The sequence below is a fragment of the Polypterus senegalus genome, chromosome 8, assembly GCF_016835505.1.
Source record: "Polypterus senegalus isolate Bchr_013 chromosome 8, ASM1683550v1, whole genome shotgun sequence".
NCBI classification, from domain to species: Eukaryota; Metazoa; Chordata; class Cladistia; order Polypteriformes; family Polypteridae; genus Polypterus; species Polypterus senegalus.
The window spans coordinates 74292983-74318163 of record NC_053161.1 but is presented as its reverse complement, the minus strand read 5'-3'; the positions used below and the strand labels follow the sequence as shown (position 1 = coordinate 74318163).

Sequence of the window (25181 nt, the reverse complement as noted above, 5' to 3'; positions counted from 1 at the left end):
ACACCTATCCTTGGCCAGTTTCGCCCATTCCTCTTTGCAGCACCTCTCAAGCTCCACCAGGTTGAATGGGAAGCGTCGGTGCACAGCCATTTTAAGATCTTTCCAGAGATGTTCAATCGAATTCAAGTCTGGGCTCTGGCTGGGCCACTCAAGGACATTCACAGAGTTGTCTTGAAGCCACTCCTTTGATATCTTGGCTGTGTGCTTGGGGTCGTTGTCCTGCTGAAAGATGAACCGTCGCCCCAGTCTGAGGTCAAGAGTGCTCTGGAACAGGTTTTCATCCAGGATGTCTCTGTACATTGCTGCAGTCATCTTTCCCTTTATCCTGACTAGTCTCCCAGTTCCTGCCGCTGAAAAACATCCCCACAGCATGATGCTGCCACCACCATACTTCACTGTAGGGATGGTATTGGCCTGGTGATGAGCGGTGCCTGGTTTCCTCCAAACGTGATGCCTGGCATTCACACCAAAGAGTTCAATCTTTGTCTCATCAGACCAGAGAATTTTGTTTCTCGTGGTCTGAGAGTCCTTCAGGTGCCTTTTGGCAAACTCCAGGCGGGCTGCCATGTGCCTTTTACTAAGGAGTGGCTTCTGTCTGGCCAGTCTACCATACAGGCCTGATTGGTGGATTGCTGCAGAGATGGTTGTCCTTCTGGAAGGTTCTCCTCTCTCCACAGAGGACCTCTGGAGCTCTCAGAGTGACCATCGGGTTCTTGGTCACCTCCCTGACTAAGGCCCTTCTCTCCCGATCGCTCAGTTTAGATGGCCGGCCAGCTCTAGGAAGAGTCCTGGTGGTTCTGAACTTCTTCCACTTATGGATGATGGAGGCCACTGTGCTCATTGGGACCTTCAAAGCAGCAGAAATTTTTCTGTAACCTTCCCCAGATTTGTGCCTCGAGACAATCCTGTCTCAGAGGTCTACAGACAATTCCTTTGACTTCATGCTTGGTTTTTGCTCTGACATGAACTGTCAACTGTGGGACCTTATTTAGACAGGTGTGTGCCTTTCCAAATCATGTCCAATCAACTGAATTTACCACAGGTGGACTCCAATTAAGCTGCAGAAACATCTCAAGGATGATCAGGGGAAACAGGATGCATCTGAGCTCAATTTTGAGCTTCATGGCAAAGGCTGTGAATACTTATGTACATGTGCTTTCTCAATTTTTTATTTTTAATAAATTTGCAAAAACCTCAAGTAAACTTTTTTCACGTTGTCTTGATGGGGTGTTGTGTGTAGAATTCTGAGGGAAAAAATGAATTTAATCCATTTTGCAATAAGGCTGTAACATAACAAAATGTGGAAAAAGTGATGCGCTGTGAATACTTTCCGGATGCACTGTACATTGACATTTTTTAATAAAGCTCTACCCATTCAAAAAAAACAATATGGCCATAGGCTTCACAAAATGTCAATAATGAACAAAGCTGTGTTGCTTACTGTGGTTTGAAACTACAATAAAAGAAAATGGTATACCTGTACTTGTGGAACGTTGGGGAAGTTTTGACAAGAGAGTTGGAGATACGTAACTGATGTACTCTTGATTTACCATTTTATTTGTTTATTTTGTTTTCTTCCAGTAAACATTTCTTAAGATAATTGTCCATTTAGTTGTACATGTGTTGCTATAAGATAACTTTTTGAAATCAAAAAGGTGGAAATGAGCATCACAATGCCAACACCTAATGTACAGTGCATGCTTACTGCAGTTGCTGAACAATGACATTCGGGAAATTTGATGGCAAAATCATGCGAAAATCACATAATATATGCCTGGTATTAAACCATAAACCAAGCTGAGAAATGAAAAGCTATGAGTCATTAACCAGAAATCTTTAAACACTAACAAACACAAGACTTGTAGTCCATAACGTTGCATGTGGTTGGTTTAATCTACATGATCACAAGTGAATCTATGCCTTTTTAACGTTGTCCTCTACTATCCAATCTGATTGTCAGAAAGAAAACAGGCTCTGAGGCTGAATCAGGTGCTCAGATTGATGTAATTGACTGGTACTTGTGTGAGCTGTTTTATGCAAACTTGTATGATTTTATTTTAATATTGAGATTGTCTAATTGTTTCCCATAATGCAGAGTATTTCTTGTAGTTTGCTCAGTCACAGGTTGGATTACATTCATACTTCACATGAGACGCTCCAAGGGTTCACTTGGTAACACACCAGCTCAACCACTTTCAAAAGGTTCAGTTGTTTCGGTCTGCACCAAAATACAATTGGCATGTTCACATCTAACTTAATGATTCTGACTATGGGGGCAGTTGCCCCAGTGCTCAAAAAAAAAAAAAAAAATGTGTCCCATGAGCTAAGTGTAAAACCGCCTTTAGATTGGTTGTGGTTTCAATCTGTATTCTAAAACACTTTACTGAATGGTGCTCAGGGTTATAAAGTGTAGCATCATGACGTGGCACGTACTGTATCTTGTGAGATAGGACGTAGCAAAAATATTGTGCATCCTGTCCCCCCACACCAACTCAGTAACAAAATGTTAAAGCTACAAAATGGAGATGTGATGCTCCTAAAATGAAATAGCAAATATACTTTTATTTATTCCAAACTAAATCATTAATAAAAAGTACATACATTGAAATATTCCTTGGGGTTAGAACTCTCAAATGATCTATAACAGGGGAATGAAAAAAGTTAATATAACACAAAAAAAAAAATCTAAAAAATGTGTCCCAGTTTAGAGAAGTGACATAGTTATTGTAACTGTGCCACTTCAGCACAAAAAGATAAGAAAGAAGCAAAAGAAAAATCTTATGTGGTCAATATGATGGTCACAGTTGCATTCAAAAAGCCTACCAGTGCTATATGAAATGCCTCCCGCTAGCTGTTCTAACAAGTAAAGAAAGGGTTCTTGATTGAAATGTTAAAGTTCATGAGTTCTGTCAGCCAGAAGGTAATGAAACCTAGCTCTTTCCCTCTCTGGCCTCTCTCTAACTCTGTCTCTTGTACTGTATATGCAGGACTTTACCTGTCCTCTAATACCTTGGAGAGCATTGTAGACATCCAAGCAGGGAGCCATCTCCCTGTCTTCTCAATACTGGTGTCCCACCTTTTGCTGTTCTTTGGCACTCAGGACATATACAGATCATACTGCCCCTTAGCAACTCTGCAATGCTTTTGTTAATGTTAAGCTGCAGACAATTATTTCTGGAACCAAGATACAAAACTTTTCCAGCCCTCTGCTGTAGTCTGTCTCGTCCTATTTATCAATACAACCCAAGCAGAGAATCTAACTGTTGTGTTTCACTCAGACTCCCCCTACACAGTTTTCTGCTTTCTTAGTGCCATCCATAGTCAAAGTATTCTACTGCCTGTGGTATTTGTTAATGCTCTATTCTTCCCATATTTAAAAACCATATAAACTGCAGATGAGTCCAGGACTATCTGTCTCTGACTTTTGAATTCCAAGAAACAATCGTTAAACATGGGTGTACCATACTCTCCCCCATCCATCTGCCCATAGACTGTAGCTGTGTGCTGGTGTACAAGCAAGCTTCACTAGGAATGAAGAATCCTTCCTAGTAAGGGAGCAGAGAGGCAGGAAAATACAGGCACTATAAAATAAACTGCTCCCATTTTCTGTCTTAGGTACCTTATAATTCCAATCTCTCTTCCTACAAATTAAAACTTTATTTTAACTGTCCTTTTCACTATCTTACATGTGTTATATGGAATTATTAAAGTAGTGTCTAAATAAGATTAAAATCAATATGGGCAACAAAAGAGTGTTATCAGCTTATGTCATGATACACCTACTGTACTGTAGGTTCTTCATACCATAATTTTCTACGGAGACAATTACTTTTCATAGCTACAAGTGCTTGACATATAAATAATAGCGCTTGTTACTAGGTAGCCAGTTAATTAGCTACAGAATGATTTTATCCTCCTGGAGATGAAAAAAAGAATTTCATGGAATCTAATTATAGTCATCCGTGATAATATAAAACCTGCAAAGTTAAGGTTTGCGGCAAATGCTTATTATTTGATAAATTTAAAATTATGCAATTGCAGTGACATTCATTATATAATTTTCTTTTAATTTTGAAAAAGCATTTTAAACTACTTTATTTAAGTGGTTAGTGTAATTGTGACAAACTCATATCTCAGTAATAGTGTGCTGCATTTAATATTAGTTGGATAAAAAAAAAATCTCCATACAAACAAGGCATAGATTACAAATTTTTAATTATATTTATATTGGTGAGGTGGTTGCAACCGAGAGGTGACACTATTGAGCACTCACAGGACAATGTAAACTCCTGAAAACAAAGCCTAAACAGATTTATTTTGTGTGTCCATAACAACAGAGGATGGTAGACTTAATGAGAGTATTGTGCACTTTGAGTTTTTGTTTTCCTAGAAAATTAATTACAGTATACCGGAAGGTAAGAACAACTGCCCATTGGACACGAATCCCGTGGCCATACTGAGGACAGCATAAGGGTTTCCTGATTATTCATGATTTCCTACTGGGCTGTGGGAAGTTCAGGCAAATTGTGAGATGCCCTCTAAACATTAGTTGGTACTCAGAAATGCATGAATATCCATGGCTGCAACAGAGATCCTCTAGGCATACCTGCCTAGGAGTTCTGTGCTACATAGTTTCTGGGCTTGCCCCGGAAGTGGCTTTAGGTTGGGAAGTAAGAAGATGCTCCTCTCCCACCAATCCAGTGAGCTTGTAGAGGAGAGGGCAGTGTGAAAGAGACGATGCATGGTGTTTGGAGGGAGGTAAGATGAGAGGGATATTTTGTGTATGTGGGAAAGCAAATCAGCCACCTCACAGAGTAGACAGTCCACCACTTTAAAGTTCCAACTGGGAGCATTAGGCTTTATCATTTTTTTGGATGTGCGTTATCCGTGTATTATTACCTAGAGCCCACATCTTGTAGCAAAAAAAATAAATAAATAATAAGTAGAAGTCTTAGACAGATGTGTGACCCTGCACAAGTCATTTCACTAGCCTGTACTCCAGCTGGAAAACTAAAAGAAATGTAACTAATTGTATCTCACATGTTGTAAGCTGCTTTGGATAAAAGTGTCGGCCAAATAAATAAATGTAAACAAAAACAAGATGTCAGATAGACTAATGGGCACAGTAAAGAAAAAAGTGTTTGGGGTAAAGAAAATCTTAGTTGAACTTGGGTAATCAGCCGGTGTTAGGAGAACAAAAATGGTATGGAACTCTGAAGCCATTTTCCACCATAGGTTCATGCTTTTTTCATTTAAATGCAATAATGTAGCTGTTAAAAAAGAAAATCTTCAAGTGACAAAACACAGTTTCCACTTTTTGCAGTGCTTAAAATTGACAGAACAACAATACCTTGAATTCATCATTGATTCAGTGATAGAATGTTTAAATTGCTATTTGATATCCAAGTAAAATGTAGTGTGATAAAAAATATCAAGTGAATGATTCCATGTGAAACAGACTAGTTTTGTTGAGTCAGTCTGGCTGACTTTTTGTGACCTTCAAGACAATGTGAACCATAATTTAGAGTATATTGGTGATGGAGAATGAAATACAAGGAGGTTAATTTCGGATTTTCTTTTTTACAGCATAATACATTTCTGTCTTACCCCATGTAGTAGATGCTGGGAAGTCAGTCTTGTTATTTGCAAATTTCCATTTGAAGGCAAAATGGTAGAGAGGCACCTTGCAACCTTCAGCCACTTATTGCCCCAGTGTTTCTGTGCTTCATTCATAAATAACCTGGCCAGTGATATAATGTAATGGTTTGAGTCATTGCACTATAAACCAGAATGTTAACAGTTCAACCCTAACCACTGACTTCAGAGCAAGTCACTTAACCCCTTTCTTCTCAAAGTATGTAAACAATTCAAATGTGTCCTGATCTTGCAAGTTTATGACTGCAGAATGAATTGTCTTCAGAAAACTAATGTTGGCATTCCATTTTTCTGTTCGTTGTGTCTTATTTTTTCTTCAAATTATGAAGGCAACATATTTTTTTTCCTACTGTAGCTAGTTTGAGTGAGACTTTGTGGTATATTTGTATTGCCCAATTATTTTTGTAAATAAATGAAATAGAAAATGTCAATTGAAATTCGAGAAAAAAATGTCCTGTCGTCAGACAAGACTAGGCCTGAATGCTTTGACTTCAACTCAAAGAATTATATGTGGCACAAAACAATCTCTCCCAGAATCCCCTGAATCATTATCACTACAATGAAGCATCGTGATGGAAACATAATGTTTTGTTGGTCCTTCAAATCAGTACGTACTGGATAACTTGTCAGTGCTGAAGGAAAAATATATAGAGCACAGTACTGGAAATAATGCAAGAGAGCTTGTTTGATTCAACTAACAAAGAGAGCCATTACAGAACAATCAACTTTAGGCAGGATAAGTGCTGGCCTCAGTTAAGTTTAGAGTGGCTCAAGAGAGGAAAAGGGATTGTCTTTGAATGACCCAGTCAAAGTCCTGACCTCAACCCCATTAAGAATCTTATGGCATGATTTGAAAATTACTGTATATCTAATAAGCACTGTCCTGGACAGCTGAATGAACTGTAGCATCTTTGGCAATAAGAATTGGAAAAAAAATCCGTCCAAACAAGTAAGCAACTCTGACAAATATCTGTTCCAAAAACTTTAACTTGCCATTGTCGCAAATGAGATGTACTCAATAGTGTTAATGCTCCAGAAGTACAACATCAGTTGACTGAGTCTGCTAACAAATAACTAATTTTTTTTTCTGGAGCATCTGAGTGTGAATCAAAAATGCAGGTGGGCAAAATATTTACAAGTGTGATCCAGAATCCAGCAAGGGTCTTTTGTATTCTTTGAGGCCATCTCTGAGACTTTGGGATTCAATCTACCATCTCACATCACAAAGTATTTTTAAGGTTATCAACAAAATATCTTTGAGAATTTATGAACCATCCTCTTTATTTATTTATTTATTGATTTAGTTATTTATTACAAAACACAATAATGGAAATGTCCATGTTCCTGTTGTGTTATGTATAGAAAAGAGTTACTGCTTAAGCAATTTTCATGACTTACACTGATAATTGTTTCAAAAGGTAAGTGTTTCTTTTGCAAACAAGTGTTCTGGCAAAGTAATGTGTTTTTTTTCTTTTTAATAGTGAGGATGAACTTCCTTCATATGATTCAGTTGAAGAAAAGGTAAATAAAGGATTTTTAGACTCCCATAATAAATATACTTAGAATAACTTTATTGCCGAAAAATATTTAATGTGCACATTTATGTTAATTTTTCATATGTATATTTATTTATTTTATGTTTAAAATATAAATTTCCTAACACAAAAAACTGTCCTATTTTAGAAAATATGCTACATTTGTCTTTTTTATTTTAAAATCTCAGTGTCTGGGGTTGTTTTTCAAAGTCAAATGGTTATGTGAGAGTGGAATAGTCAAAAATGTTTGTCACTAAAAATAAAAAATCCAACCAGGAAAGTGAGTCCTTCAGAATGTAATGTGAAGAAGTAGTGCTCCAGGCTTGTTATTTTCATGCTCACATGGGCTATAACCACTAAGTGCCATTAACTTCACTACAGCCATGTAGAGGCTGACACAGGTACCACATAAACAATGGTTACCAACTCAGAGGAGAAATGCCACATTTCCAGAAAAATATGGAAAAACATAATGAAAACGCAACCAATCCACATCCTGATTGCTACCAGACAAGAGGCATAATTTTTTTACCACCTGAAATGCTCTCATGAAGATATTTTTGAAAAAATGAACAACGCTAGCTGTTAAATCCATGTGGTACGTGTACTGTACTTAATCCACTGCAGAAAATGACTTCTGTTGTTTTTTGTTAATTGAATAATTGCAAAATTCAGTCTTTTAATGCAGTTTGTTGTAAAATGTAGTTGTGTGTGTGTGTGAATAATATATGTAAATAATAAAAGATTTTTGTCTACTCACAATAAAAAGACTAAGAATAAAGCAGGTGTTTTATAAGAAAAGTTATACTTGCATTAATAATAACATTATGTAAAGATTAATGTCTAAGTAGGATGTCTTTAGTATTTTACTTTGCATCTTAATATTTTGAGTGTGAAAACTACAAAATTAAAATATGTGTTTTGCCAGCAAAAAATACAAGAAATTGAAAGGACTACAAAATGGTTGAAGATGATAAAGAGTTGGGATAAATACAAGAACAGTGAAAAGGTAAAAGTGAATTATTCTGCATAAATTTCATTTGCATTTATTGGAAGGGTACCTGTTTTTAAAGAGGAACACAAAATAATTGCATTTGAGATGTTTGCTTTGAGGTTTGTGCCCTATCATGTGCCCTTTCATTGTCTAAATGGAATTTTGATGTTCTTCCCTTGTATGTGTTGATTTTCCTTCAGGCACTCCAGTTCCTCCCTTCACATCCTCCAAATACATGCTAATTCCAAATTCACCTGTTGTGAGTGTGTGTGAGAATTAAACCTGTAATGATTTGTTTTGCATGGCTCAGGGTCCATTGTCTCAGGATGGGCTCCAATCCCTTGCAACCCTAAAATGTTGTTTTATGTTATGACTTCATTACCTTTCCCAAAGAATTAGTCTTGCTTTAATTTGATTAATGTTAAATGTTTTTAATCGTGATCAAATCAAAACAACATTAGTAATATTGGAACTTCATTTCCACAAAGAGATTATTCCAGTATCACTGACCACAAAGGAGTAAACAGCCGAGCAGTCCACTGCAGGGTACACTCATGCAGTACACTCAACTAGGCCAATTTAGAGCAACAAAGGAATGCAACCTGTACATCTTTGTAAGAAAACCAAAGAAACTGAAGAACGCTCACAAAGACATAGGTAAAAACTTGACCAGGAGATGTGAGCAAGCACAAAGAAATGTAGCCAACAAAGCCTATTATTGTCAGGGATATCATAACACCTAACCATACATGTTTCTTACATTTCTTATCCTGTATCACTCAAGCACTTGTTTTTATCAGTCCTTTTAAACATGTTCATATTTGTGACAAACTGTTCAAAAGGCCAGATCATCAAACAAGTCACAAAGGCACCATACATAGAGTCTATACAACACTTTGTGATCACATAGCTTCCTTATTTCCACCAGGAAGTGTTCTCTGAATAAGAAATTGTTTGGAACACAAAAATACACACCTTGGAACATTGTAAGAAACGGTAACTTGTTGGATGATGTCATAACTGCTTTAGGACATTGGGCTTAAAAACAAAACAAATTTTGATTTGTTACTTTTGTTTTTGTTTGGTCTGCATTTACTCTTTCCTGTCTGAGATTCTGATGTTTTGAATAGAAAAGAGAAGAGAGCTGCATGCTATTCTTAGCTATGGTCATACTTTTTGATTTTTTTGAAATTTCATCCTTTCTGTCCTCTTTACCATCTCTCCTCCTCCTTCAAAAAAAGCCTTTACATTCTAAAATTAGCTGCTGTCTTCGCAAATAAATCAGTGTATTCTTAAATTTGGTGCCTTCCAAGAAGTATAATTTTCTGAGACTTAGGAATATTTGTGATTTATATCAACAAAGCAAATCTCAATATCTTGGCCTACTGCTTAAGCTACTCTGCATTTTATTCAAGATCTCCTTTTGGGGTGCTTATAGCATATGGCTGCAGTACTGCAAGCCAGCCATACTCTTATGTCTTTCTCTTGCGTATACTGTTTCTTAATTTTACTGTCTTTATCCATCAGTAGGCATATGAAAATGATTATTTTTTGTTTTCTGCTGTGATGTATTTTCTGTTAATTAAGACTCGCCATAGCAACTGCTGAATTAAAATATTTATTAATGTAATGATAGATTGAAGTATTAAATGCAATTGGCAAGGGCTGTGCGATTAAATTTTTATGCACTAGTATAGTTTGGATAATGCAAAATTTCACTGGAAAGCTTTAAAGATTTGGGGTTTATAACACGGCACCTTGATATTCCATTCATTCATGTATCCATTTTCAATATGTGCATATCCATTTTACGGCCCAGTTGACCAAAACTAATGACAACTTGATGCACACACTTAAATTTGCTTTTTATCTATACTAATAAAAGGCAAAGCCCTCACTGACTGATTGACTCACTGACTCACTCACTGACTCATCACTAATTCTCCAAGTTCTCGTGTAGGTAGAAGGCTGAAATTTGGCAGGCTCATTCCTTACAGCTTCCTTACAAAAGTTGGGCAGGTTTCATTTCGAAATTCTACGCGTAATGGTCATAACTGGAAGCTATTTTTCTCCATTTACTGTAATGGAGTTGAGCTCGAAAGCCGTGGGGGCGGAGTTTCATGTGACATCATCACGCCTCCCACGTAATCAAGTGAACTGACTGTCAACGCAGTGCGTAGAAAACCAGGGAGAGCTCAAAAAAGCACTGAAGAAAACATGCATTATATAATTGAGAAGGCAGCGAAACAATAAGAAGCGAGCGAGTGACATATACTACCATATTCATGAGTGCTGCTACTTCGGAAACAAAGCAAGGTGTAAACCTAAAGTTTAAATTAAGTTCATAGACAGGCTGCTGCTGGCGTTTGTCATGCCCACGGGTAATGCGGGATACAAGTTTAATGAGAGGACGCAGGATATAAACGAGAGTTTTGATCACTTTGTAACTAAGTTAAAATTGCACGTGAAGGGCTGTGCTTATGCAAATTCTGAGAGACTGTGTTTGTGGGGGATTGACAGTTAAGGTGGGTGGGAGAGTCACTCCACAGCTAACGCATGCAGTGTTATGGAAGCGACTTTGTGACGCTGCCACCAAATACTCACAGAAAAATCCACAAGTTAATACACACGCTGTCTCTACAGTTTCTCCACACTGAATCCTCCAGGCACTACTTACAAAAGGTTACATTGAAATCGTGTTACGTTATTTTTAAAATGTTTCCTTTTCTTAGCACAAGCACAGCTGAGAAGTTTCAATGCATATACTCCATAACGCGTTAAAAAATCACGCATTTAATCACACTTTGCAATACAAAGAAAGGGGAACTTCTGTCAATGCATGATTTTATGGTACACCGATTACATTGATCAGCGCTTCCCGATTCATTTTACCCCCGCACACCCTTGGTTTGAGAAGAAGTATGAAAAAATATGAGGTTAACACAGAAAAACAGATCACCAATTGAAGCTTTATGAATAATCGATTCACCATCAATAATTGTTTTGGTAAAGCCATACTTAGTGTATTCATTAGATGAACGGTAAAAAAGTAAGAGTGAGGGGAGGGTGACTTATTGAGGCACGCAGGCAAAACCACAATAGCACGCGGGCTCGATGTACTGTAGTACACGTCAACTCTATCTGAATTGCGCGATCACATTCGAAAAAATATATCTTTTCAAGTTCTATTTAGTCCATATGTGTCAAACCACATCCGGCCCGGCGTGTAATTATATCCGGCCTGCGAGATCATTTTATATATTATTGTTATTAATGGCCCGGGATATGAAGCACTGGTAACACAATAAACTACAGATCCCATAATGCAGTGCTTCAGCTGCCTTGCCGAACACTTACCGCGTTAATCAAGTCTAGCTTATGATGCTGCAAGTTATAGCCCACACGATGCCAAAGGGAAAAGTTGATTCTGAAAATGGAGCCTTTAAAAACCGATGAGAGGCTGAGTATATGTTTACTGACATTGCCGGTAAACCCGTGTGTCTCATTTGTGGAGCTAAAGTGGCTGTAATTACAGAATTTAATCTAAGACGGCACTATGAGACAAAACATCAGGATAACCTGAAAGACCTGAATGCAATGCACAAGATACAGAAAGCAGAAGAGTTAAAGAAGAATCTGACACTTCAGCAGACGTGTTTACCTGTGCAAAATCACAAAGTGATTTCAAGTGAAGCTGCTTTTATAGGAGACACAAATGCACCAGTGCAACTTGCCCCACTTTCCCTGTTGCCAAGTAATGTTGAACCAAGTCGGCACAACGGTGTTCCCAAATACGCACTTTGCTGATAAACTGAGTTCGCACGGCGAACAAAAAAAGAATTTTGAGTTGTTTCGCAACCCATTTGCCGTCGATGTTGAAACTGCACCTGTGCAGATTCAGATGGAGGTGATTGAGCTGCAGTGTAATGGCACACTGAAGGCAAAGTACGATACTGCACGGCCCGCACAGTTTATTCACTCCATTCCCGCACAAATGCTCCAGCTCCGTCTACATGCGGCTCGAACCTTGTGCATGTTTGGTAGCACATATCTGTGTGAGAAGCTCTTCTCAGTCATGAAGACTAACAAAACAGCACACAGGAGTCGCCTCACTGATGAGCACCTGCAGTCCATCCTGAGAATCTCCACAACACAGAACCTCACACCAAACATAAACGAACTTGTTGCCAAAAAATGATGCCAGGCTTCCAGCTCTGATAAAATGACATATGAGCAAAGACAACTGAATGATTTGATTTGTTATTGCTGAAAAGAACAAATTTTATTTATATTTCCAGGTTTTGTTATGCAGCATGTTCATATTTGAATTTGTATAATTTTGACAGGATATATTTTTATGGAGAGCAAAATCTTTTGGGATATTTAAAATTTAAGTTTATTTTTTATATAAAATTACATAAGAGTAAAGAAATTTGAATGTTTGTTCTTTTAACGTTTACTTTATTTCTAACTTGTATAATTTAGACAGGATATATTTTTATGGAGAGCAAAATATTATAAGTTATTTAAGGTTTGAGTTGATTTATTCCAGAATAATATTCCTGTCTGTTTTTATTCATATTTATGTTCAAAAAAGTTAAGTTTTAAAAGTTTTAAAGTTTTAAAAGTTTAGTTTTAGTGTGTTCAATAAATGTTTATCCTGTTCGCCCGCGACCTAAAGTGTGTTTTGGATTTTGGCCCCCTGTGCAATTGAGTTTGACACCCCTGATTTAGTCGACACAAATATCTTTGGTTGAAATGTAAGGCGAATTTACTCTTTACATTTATTTGTATGGTGAAGAAAAATTTATGCAATGATGCCTACATTTAACTTCCATTCCTACCAAAGATATTTCTGTCGACTAAATAAAAATTCCTTCTATTTAAAATTTAAATAGAACTTGAACAGATATGATAGTTCATAATATCCACGCAGACTTGCACGTAAGAGCGGGTGTCATCTGTTTTAACAAGCAGCGTATTGCACTGATACGAAATAGCCTGCCCATTTAATTATTTAGGAATGGATAAATAAATTAAGATTTTGTACAAATAATGCTTTTCATTTTTCTTCCTTGATGGATTCTGCCACCCCCAGCAACAGTTGCTCGCACCCCAAACAGTGTGTGTGTGTATATATATATAGATATGTATGTATATGTATATATATGTTTATATATGTATGTGTGTGTGTGTGTGTATATGTAGATATGTATGTATATGTATATATATGTTTGTGTGTGTATATGTATATATATATATGTATTTGTGTGTATATATGTGTGTGTATGTGTGTATGTATATGTATGTGTGTATATGTAGATATATATATATATGTGGATGTATGTGTATATATGTATGTATTACAATTGTCAATCATGTTACATTATTATTAAAATGTTTCCTTTTCTTTTTCATTACTTCTTTAACACACTACTTCTCTGGGTATTTTGCTAGTATATTATAATATCTATACTAGACATTAAGCCTGTTACAATAACGGGCGATAGAACATTAGTGCATAACATTAGTAGGAACAGTCTATAATAAATGGCAAGGGACCTTGTATGTGGCTGTAATATGTGTCACTGTATTGTGTGCCTTTAATTTTCTCTCTCAGTAATACTGGTTTGTATTTCCGTAAAATGCATGTAATTTTGTCTGACGGTAATAGAGTGGAACCTCGGTTCACGACCATAATTCGTTCCAAAACTGTGGTTGTAACCCGATTTGGTCATGAACCGAAGTAATTTCCCCCGTAGGATTGTATGTAAATACAATTAATCCGTTCCAGACCGTATGAACTGTATGTAAATATATATTTTTTTAAAGTTTTTAAGCACAAATATAGTTACGTATACCATTGCACAGCGTAAAAGTAAACTAAATGTAAAAAAATTGAATAACACTAAGAAAACCTTGAACAACAGAGGAAACTAACACTGCAAGAGTTCGTGCTATAGCCTTACGACCTGCTCGCTAAAAACACTTTTTTTTTAATGCGTTTTAAGCACAGGGAAAAAAATGAACTTTTGAAAAATCCGTAATTTAATAAACAACCAAGTAAAGTACCATTGCAACAATGCACGCGCGTGCCTGTGTGTGTGTCTCTCTCTCGCGGGCCTGCGTGTGTGTGTGTCTGTCTCTCGCGTATGTGTGTCTCTCTTAAGCACGTGCCTCTGTGTCTGTGTGTGTGTGTCTCTCCAGCCTCTGTGTGTGTGTGTCTGTCTCTCTCGCGCACGCACCTGTGTGTGTGTGTCTCTCTCTCTGCATACACAGGGAATGCACAGTAAGAGACTGAATACGTGCCGTGTGGCCCCGCGCATGCGCATTTAACCAGAAGACACATACACACACGGACACCTGGACGCACACAGAGGTTTTATTAAAGAGGATACTGTATATATCATTGTATTAAAATAATGATTAGAAAAAATGGAAGTGTTACAGACAACTGTTTTAGGATTTTGACTGAGCTGCCAAAATCTCTGTCTTCATTTGGCAGCTCCTAGCAAATTAGGATAGCTCACAAGTGCTCCAAAATCCTGTTTAGGAGTAGTTTCCTGTTTAAGAATAGTTTCCTAAATTAGAAAAACTGATAAAATGCTAGTATTTCTAGGAGTAGGACCAAATTTGTGTCATGAGCCAGTTAGTACTGTTTTCCCCCCCTCAGGTCCTTGATAAACTTTGTTTCAGTATGTCTCAACTGTCTCTTTTCTTTTTTATTAGTATAATTTTTATGAATTATCTGTAAAATCTGTATATATTAAAATATTAGTAGACTGCACAAATTTCAGCTATAAAATCATAGTCCAAGTTATCTTAAGCACTTGCTTTGTTTTGATCCTATAACTAGAATGGAACAGAAACAAACTCCCTTTTGATTTGAGCTTTGTTGTTTGGATCAAAGCATGGCAATTGAATGGAGCAATAGTAAAGCCCAGTCTCTGCTCTCTTTTCCTTCCTTGTCCTCTCAGTCTACAGTGTTTGTTTTTTCTAACATTGCCATTGTTACGATTTCCAGTCTAACCCCTTTATGTTTGTCACATTTTTCAAGACACATTTTGCTATATTAAAACACTTGTAAACTTGCAAGGACACATTGTAACAAATATTTTGAAAACAGAAAGCAGTTAGTACCCAAATTACATGGTTGCCTTTCTTTAGGAAATTGCAGTATATATCCCCCAAATAGGATATGTAGAAATACCTAAGCAGACAGCATATTTTTGTATTTACTTGCATGTCACCCAACAAAGAGTAAGAATGTATGTTGTGAGAGTGCAGGTAAAGGGGTGTTCTTTTTGCTCTGATACCCTATTTTTGTTCAGCACAACAATCCAGATTGTGGACAGTTTAAATGTGACACATTCATTGCTGGGTCTTTTATAATGATTTTATTTTATCTGTATTGACCACAGTTCAGTGTTTTACTTTAGCGCAAAGCTTTGATGATCTCCCATCCATCCAGGGTTGTTTTCTGCTTTCTTCTATTAGGAAGGATTCCATGTTTCCACAACCCTGTACTGCTCAATGCTGGTTTCAAAAAAGTGTGTATGTTAGAACAAAGAGTTGTAAATGAATTTTCCATTAGATTTAACCTGTATCTTTAAGATTGCAAGAGTCTGTAAGCCAATGGTTACAACAAGTAACATGAGGAAAGTATGCTTCATATTTAAACTACACTAAACTACTGTACATCTTTTTTATTCCATCTTATACATTCTGTCATTAATTTTGCTGATTGCACTATCATTGTAGGCCTGATCACCAATAATTCTGAGGTGGTTTATAGAAAAGAGAAAGATGCCTTCTGACATAGTGGTGCCAAGAGAACAATCTCTCCTTTTAATGTCAGTTAAACCATCATAGACTTCAGTAGTCAAGATGGAGACCACAAACCCATGTACCTCTGAGAGGTTGCTGTGGAGAAGCCCAGGACATCTAAAGCACTTGTTATTACCATTATCAGTGACCTAAAGTGAGCACAACACATCTCAGCTATTATACAGAAAGCTTATGAACATGTTTACTTCCTCAGATGTCTGAGTAAACCATCTTCTACAGGTGCAGAGTCAGGAGACCGCAAACCCATGTACCTCTGAGAGGTTGCTGTGGAGAAGCCCAGGACATCTAAAGTACTTGTTATTACCATTATCAGTGACCTAAAGTGAGCACAACACATCTCAGCTATTATACAGAAAGCCTATGAACCTGTTTACTTCCTCAGATGTCTGAGTAAACCATCTTCTACATGTGCAGAGTCAAATCCATCCTCACTGGCTGCATAACATGCAGGTATGGCACCTGCTAAGCTCAAGAAAACATTGCAGAAAAGAGGTGAACAATAATATAACAATGATAATTATTGAATATTTTAAACACCTGGATAACAATCATGTGGTGTGTAATTTGTTTGTTAACGGTTTTTTAGTCTAGGGGGCTGCATGAGATTTTTTTTTTTAACATGGGCAGTAAAAGAACTAAACTGCTAATATATAGTAAGTGGGAATGTTGGTTAATTATATGGCAACACAGAATAAGTGAAATGATATAGCAGGTAATTAACAGGCAAGCAAATTCACATCCTGTTTTTTTTTTTTGTTTTGTTTTGTTTTTGCAAAATGAAACAAGCAGAACATAAAATATGTGGCACACCAGGTTACCCTGCTTAATGTCCAGAAGGTGAGTTTGCAGAATAAATGCAGTAAAGATCAAGTACACAACAAATGACATGGAGTGGGCTCTTGCATTACTTCAAAGCTATGCTTCCTGGTTGGAAGAAAGATTCAAAATTTTGACAAACCTCTTGTGGAGTGGTGCAATAATCTTCCTAGTTCTAAACTAAACGGAAATTGTGCAGTGTCACATTCATAATTTTCCCTGTAATTGTAGTTGAACCTTTATATTGGCATTTAATAGATTTGTATTTTAATTGAAATGCCATTTTTCTATTATCAAGAACATAAACCACAGTTTGCTGTATATTGCTATAATTGTCACTTTTGTCATCCAAAATATTGTTTCCTTATGTTAGACAACAGCCAAAAGTAGTTATCTTCCACCACAGTGAAGGCTCAAATCATCCCTTCCCAGTGAAATTTCTGGCCAAACAGCACCATTGCATCCTTGCCCCCTAGTTCCCACTCAGATTGGGTTTTCAGGAAAGGTGGCAACATCATAGCCTTGTGTAGAACATCTCAAATTCAGAAGCAGTGGACAAAGTGGTATTTCTAGCTAAAAATGTGTAAATTATATTATTCACTATGTAAAACTATTTCAGTCAGGTCAATAAGTTTTTGGAAAGTGACACAATTTTCATAATTTTGGCTCTGTACGCCAACAAAATGAATTTGAAATAAAGACATAATTATGTGATTGAAGTGTACAATTTCAGCTTTAATTTAAGGGGATTACCAAAAATATCTCATGAGCTGTTTAAGAATGGCAGCCATTTTTCTGCATAGCCCACCAGCCCCCCTAATTCCAGGGGCTCAAAAGTATATGAACATTTGACTGAGAAGCTGTTCCATAGCCAAGTGGGAGCAGATTCCTCATTATTTCATTAACTATCATGTAGGTAAAAGTTCTGGAATTGATTCCAAGTGTAGAATTTTCATTTGGAAGTTGTCACTCTGAACTCCCAAAGAGCTGTCCATGAAAGTAAAAACAGTCCATCATTAGGATGAAAAACCAAAACAAACCCTTTAGAAAGACAGCAGAAACACGACGATTGGTCAAATGAACCATTTGGTACATTGTTAAAAAGAAGGAACACACTGGTGAACTTTGCAATACCAGAACATCTGGAAAACCACAGAAGACAACACTGCTGAATGATTGCAGAATTCTGCCCTTGGTGAAGAAGAACCCCTTCACAACATTTAACCAAACCAAGAACACCCTCCTGGAGGTAGACCTATCATTGCCAAATTGTACAATCAAGAGAAGATTTCATGAAAGTAAATACAGAGAATTTACCACGATGTACAAACCGTTGGTAAACCTCAAGCATAGTAAGGGTAGATTAGACTTTGCCAGAAAACATTTTTTGAAAACCTGTCCAGTTCCTGAGCAATTTTCTTCAGACAATGGATATCAAGATCAATATATATGCTTATCTGCCATTTGCTGCAAAACCAATAGGATGACGCAACATAAGACAATGAGCCAAAACATACTGCAAAAGAAAACCCAGTTTTTTTCAAAGGGAAGAAGTGCAATATTCATAAATGGCCAAGTCAATCAACTGACCTCCACTTAATTGGACATGCATTTCACTTGCTGAAGATAAAACTAAAGGCAGAAAGTCCAATGAACAAGCAGCAACTGAAGACTGATGGCAGTATAGGACTGGCAAAGCATCACTAGAGTGGAAACCCAGCACTTGGAGTTGGCTATGAGTTCTAGACTTCAGGAGTCATTGACTGTAAAGGATTTTCAACCAAACATTGAAAATTATCATTATATTTATGATTGTTAGTTTGTACAAATAGTTTTGAGACAACCAGGCACTGCTCATCACTTGTCCAATACAGTCCCCACAGTGAAGCATGGCAGTGGCATTATCATGCTGTGGGGGTGTTTTTCAGCTTCAGGGACAGGACGACTGGTTGCAATCAAGGGAAAGATGAATGCGGCCAAGTACAGGGATATCCTGGACAAAAACCTTCTCCAGAGTGCTAAGGACCTCAGACTGGGCCGAAGGTTTACCTTCCAACAAGACAATGACCCTAAGCACACAGCTAAAATAACGAAGGAGTGGCTTCACAACAACTCTGTGACTGTTCTTGAATGGCCCAGCCAGAGCCCTGACTTAAAGCCAATTGAGCATCTCTGGAGAGACCTAAAAATGGCTGTCCACCAACGTTTACCATCCAACCTGACAGAACTGGAGAGGATCTGCAAGGAGGAATGGCAGAGGATCCCCAAATCCAGGTGTGAAAAACTTGTTGCATCTTTCCCAAGAAGACTCATGGCTGTATTAGCTCAAAAGGGTGCTTCTACTAAATACTGATCAAAGGGTCTGAATACTTAGGACCATGTGATATTTCAGTTTTTCTTTTTTAATAAATCTGCAACAATTTCAAAAATTCTTTTTTGTCTGTCAATATGGGGTGCTGTGTGTACATTAATGAGGAAAAAAAAATAATTTAAAGGATTTTAGCAAATGGCTGCAATATAACAAAGAGTGAAAAATTGAAGGGGGTCTGAATACTTTCCGTACCCACTGTATATCTATATATCTATATCTATATCTATATCTATATATATATATATATATATATATATATATACACACACATACACACACACATACATTATATCTATATCTATATATCTATCTATATGTATATATGTATATATCTATCTATATATATATATATATATATATATATATATATACACACACATACATATACACACACATATATATATACCCTTTGGGGTGCAAGCAGCTGTTGCTGGGGGTGCCAGAATCCATCGAGGAAGAAAAATGAAAACCATTATTTGTACAAAATTTTATCTATCCATTCCTAAATAATTAAATGGGCAGGCTATTTCGTATCAGTGCAATACGCTGCTTGTTAAAACGGATGACTCCTGTTCTTATGTGCAGTTAGTGCTGCGTGGGTATTATGAACTATCCTATCTGTTCAAGTTCTATTTAAATTTTAAATATAAGTAATTTTTATTTAGTCGACAGAAATGTTTGGTAGGAATGTAAGTTAAATTTAGTCATCATTGCATAAATTTTTCTTCACCATAGAAATTTAAAGACTAAATTCAACTTACATTCCTACCAAAGATATTTCTGTCGACTAAATAGAACATACTTATATCCAAATAGAACTTGAAAAGATATATTTTTTCGAATCTGATCGTGCATTGTAGAGCGACTTGACGCGCACCACATCAAGCCTGCGAGCTATTGAGCTGTCGCCTGCCTGCCTCAATAAGTGACCCTCGCTTCGTTCTTACTTTTTTTACCGTTCATTTAATCATGGCTATTCACGAAAAAATTAGAAAATGGAAGGAGGATTATACTGAGTAAGGCTTTACAAAAACAATTATTGATGGCGAATAAAGTATCCATTATTCATAAAGCTTCAATTGGTGATCTGTTTTTCTGTGTTAACCTCATATTTTTTCATACTTCTTCTCAAACTAAGGGGGTGCAAGGGTAAAATGAATTGGGAAGCGCTGATTTATATATATCGAATATATTGAAATAGTTTTACTGTCAAATAATGCAAACAATATGCGGCACGTGTTTGACCCTAATTCTGGGCTCATCAGGCGTACACACTCACTGCACCCCGTGTCAAGAATCGAACCTCGGACGTCAGCGCTAGAGGCGAAGCCTCTCGTGTTGTGCCATGGTGTGCAGTTCGTTTATTTGACAGTATGTAGATCGGGAGATATATATATATGTAAGATAACTCCTGTAGCCACAATAAATGCCTTTATTGAATAGACAAACCGGGGTGAACAAGTTCCTTTCTACTGCAGCCACAGCCGCGACATCACATAAAAAACATCAATAATAACTCATAAACGTGCAATATTATTTAGGAAAATCGCAACATTTTACTCACCAAAAATTTGGATTATTTGTAAACAAAATCCATCCTCCTCTCTTTCTTTAAAAACAGTTTAATTACTCTGTCGTACAGATTATCCGTGTGCTTCAGTTCCATCAAAACTTCCCTTTCTATCGCATTCGAAGCTAATGCTGAAAGGCGAACCCGCCCTATGGTATGTATTTCTGGCATAAGTTTGAATTCGCTTTAGGGCTGAAAATGTCCGCTCGACAGAAGCAGTGTACACGGAAATGCTCACTACCAAATATACCAATGTGAACAGCTGCCCCATGCTCTTATTCAGATTTTTCTGATGAAGGAAGTCAAGGAGATCAGTGGGAGATTTTCCTAAATAATCATCCATGGCATACATTACAGTCAGTTCTGATTTTAGCCGAGACATATCAAAAAGCGCTCCGTGGCTCTTGTGTTAAACTGGAGAAGGCTGCATGCGTGAAATTTTTCTTGTATTCCCGCAACTTCTGGGGCTTGAGGAGCGTGACAAACATCAGGTTTTCGTGGTCTTGAAATCTGGTCTGTGTCTGGCAAATAATATTGTCCAGAATCCTGCCATGGAGTTGGCCGTAGTGCACACGATGATCTTTCGCTCGGAGCGTTTGCGGTGCGTTCAGTGGCCTCATAGAGTTCCTCATATCGGCTTCTATCCAATCAATGGGTCTGAATACGATGACGTTGCCACACGCCTGCTAGAGTGCCCGACTGACACCAACTCAAAATCTGATTGGTTGAAGCAACAGGTTAATTGACATTTATTCTGTGTTAGAGTGCCTACACAATGGATTGTGAAAGCCTCTCTGCCTGGAAACAAATGATGGCTGAAATGTGATTGGTTAAATGCTTTAATACGAAACTCCGCCTCCCACGGCTATTGAGCTGCAGTCTATTACAGTACAGTATATGGACGAAAATACGTTCCAGTTATGACCATTACGCGTAGAATTTTAAAATGAAACCTGCCCAACTTTTGTAAGTAAGCTGTAAGGAATGAGCCTGCCAAATGTATGTGGTCTGGGTTTGGTCATCATATTATGAGCTTTGTAATAGGTCATCTTGAAAGTTTATGTTGAGTGTAATATAATAGTGTGCTTGAATTATATTCAGATCATGTCCTGCACTCTGTTGAGCCTTTACTTTGTACACACTTTATTTTCTGGCATAACTGGCAGATTAGAAGTCCTCTCAGGGCAGATGTGACCACAATTCTCTGTGTTTTTTAACATGATAGTTTATACATATATTTGTAAACACTTAATTTAATAGCTTGTTTTGAACATTATATGAAGGATGAAATTGTGAATTTTAAAAGATACCTCTTGGGTGAGAATGATAGCACGTATGTTGTGCCTTAAAGAGTTTACTGACAGCCCTGTGTAAAAATCAACAGTAAAAATCAAAGACTGCCAAAACTGTATTTTTGTGGTTGTTTATAATGCTTTGCAATTACATTTTTCTTAGTCTTGATTGTTCCTAAATAACCTAAATTTTTTTATAGAAATCTATAGTAAAATATAATGATTTAACCAAGTGAATTTCAAAATGGTTCCATTTACAGTATGTTTTCTGTGTTTAGCACAGATGAGCTCAAGCATAATCACTGAACTAAAGTGAGTTTGGTTGTGAGTGTGAGCAGCATTTCCTATTTAGGAAATATTATCAGAGGCCAGGGCTTTGCCACTCAAAGTATTTAAACATTATTGCTTTGCCTTAATTGACCTGCTGTTCCAATTTTTGTTATTTATGTAATAAGAAGTGAATTACTTTTAAATTTATTTTGGGTTATACCCAATAAAATTAGTATGTTTACCTATTTATAACTAGTAAGAAATATAATCAGTGGAATTACCCAGTGGTTAAATGTATATCTCAAATTTATATCATTGATTGCTGTATCCTTATAAGAGTCATTGAAAACAGTACCCACATCTCCCATTTTCTCTTAGACGATTAACTCAAATACTGTTTTTTTCTGGCCCATTTCCTTTAATTGTACAATAAAGCAATGGCATTAATGATAGCAGCATCTGTGTCATTCAGAATTTTGGCACTGCTAAATCACTAAAAGGGAAAAACACAATTTAGTTAGACAAAATGCTTCGGATATATAACCTTTCCTTGAGGAAGATTAAGCCAAGAAAGATTATAACATCATTTAAGAAGTAATTGCTGCTTTTTTTTTTTAATTTTTAAATTATTTGTTGTCATGTACCTTCTATGCACCACACACTGTGAGCAAATACACTTTTCTAGTAAGACAATTAAGGCATTTTATTTGGTATACATATTTTTTATTTTGTACTTGAATCTGAATGCTGAATTTATCTCTATTTATTCCAAATAAAGAAAAAACACATTATATAAATTAAGCATTATTTATCATTTGCATTTTTTTATGAATACTTAATGTGCTCCCTGTCTTTTTTGCCAATACATTTTGTCTCTGCCAATCCTCAATTCAATCAGATAAAAATAAAGAATTAGAGTAACTCAAGCGCCATTTCAGCATGTGTGAAGAAAAGACAATGTGAAATAGTTGCTGTTAGTTGTGTGACGTTACCTAGTATTTAGTTGGTTACAACGCCTTGTCCAGTATCAAAATAAATCCATTAATGGAATCACTTAACATGTTTTTAATTCTATAAAGTTTTTTTATGTACTACTTTGAGCTACTTTTTGTATGAAAATGTGCTATATAAATAAATGTTGTTGCTGTTGTTGTAAATTATACTGTAAAGTATACCTGTTGATGGTAATTGTTTCACCTTCCTGTGCACATTTCCGTAGCTCTGGGTTGCACAGTTTAAGAAAAAACTCCACTTCTGCCTGAAGTCTGTTTTTTATGTAGTTCTTTGTCTCTGTTGACCCCACCAAGCTCTCATTGGGGACGCTGTTTTCCAGCATTCCTGAAGAAATATTGCTAATGAGTGGTCAGTGCTGCCATGACGGAATAAACATGCAATACATGGGAATAGATAAACACTGAGGTAGCTATAAAGAGGCACATCGCACTATTTAGTGCATTAGAACTTACAGTTCATTCTCTCTACCACAGCTGCAGCATTTATTGCACTGTATCATCCTTTTGTAAGTAGAGAAGATGAATGCCTTATGCTAAGCATCTATTGTTCTTGAATGCAAATAGGCTTTTCCATTTTGTTCCCTAAAGAGTACAAGGAAATATTACATATAATCTTGGAAATTAAAATGTTTTTGTTATTTTTTTTTGTGTGTTCCCTGATGAATATTTAAAATGTATATATGGCGTTATTTCAGTGCCACTATTCTGAGCACACGTAAAAAAATATTGCAAGTGCAAGTGTTGCATTTTGAGGAGAAATTTATTTTGAGCGTATAAAAGCTGAATTTGAGTGAACAAAATTCATTGCTGCGTGCAAAAATGTATTTCAGTGTTTGCACTTATCCATACACACACACAATAGCACCCCCTCTCGCTCAGTTTTTTCATTTGCGCTTGCTCGCAATGTGTTGCTTGCGCTCACAACATTCTCTGCTGCAAGCGCTCAACTCTCTGTACACCGTTATAAGTGTGCCACAAAACCAACCAATCACAGAGTTGGTTTCAAAAATTCTGATTGGCTCTTACGGTCTCCAATCAGCTCGCTAGCTGCTGCATTCATTGTGGCACATCTGCGAGATGCTTCTGGTGATTTTATACATTCTTGCCTATCAATTACCACTAATGTAAATCACAGTAAGAAGAACATGAAAACAAAGGCATTCTTTTTAAATTGTTGTATTTATTGGAAAAAAAGCTTACACAAAATAACATTACTCCCAAAAGTACCTATTCTGGAATAATGACTATTATATATGTTTGTGGATTTGAAGGAGCTTCAGGATCCAGGCATTGACTGGGAGAGTACTACACCAACGATAGTCTTAACAAATAATATATTTTAAAATAAAATAATTAAAGATATTATCCGCAAATTGGGGTTTAATTGAGTTTAGCTGGATTTAGCTACATTTCGGACTGTTTCATTTCGAGCTGATTGGAGACCGTAAGAGCCAATCAGAATTTTTGAAACCAACTCTGTGATTGGTTGGTTTTGTGGCACACTTATAACGGTGTACAGAGAGTTGAGCGCTTGCAGCAGAGAATGTTGTGAGCGCAGGCAACACATTGCGAGCAAGCGCAAATGAAAAACTGAGCGAGAGGGGTGCTATTGTGTGTGTGTATATGGATAAGTGCAAACACTGAAATACATTTTTTGCACGCAGCAATGAATTTTGTTCACTCAAATTCAGCTTTTGTACGCTCAAAATAAATTTCTCCTCAAAATGCAACACTTGCACTTGCAATATTTTTTTACGTGCGCTCAGAATAGTGGCACTGAAATAACGCCATATGTATACATCTAATTTTCAGTTTTA

At 36.8% G+C, this 25181-nt stretch overlaps 1 protein-coding gene across 3 annotated transcripts in view; it reads left to right on the top strand.

Moving 5' to 3' along the window:
* The window catches only part of usp6nl (USP6 N-terminal like), a 270213-nt gene that overhangs the window by 165776 nt on the left and 79256 nt on the right, over positions 1 to 25181 (top strand). For all 3 annotated transcript variants that reach the window (XM_039761301.1, XM_039761302.1, XM_039761303.1), the window contains 2 exons: positions 7137 to 7176; positions 8119 to 8199. In XM_039761301.1, coding sequence (XP_039617235.1) covers positions 7137 to 7176; positions 8119 to 8199 — 121 coding nt within the window. The remainder of the gene's footprint in view (positions 1 to 7136; positions 7177 to 8118; positions 8200 to 25181) is intronic.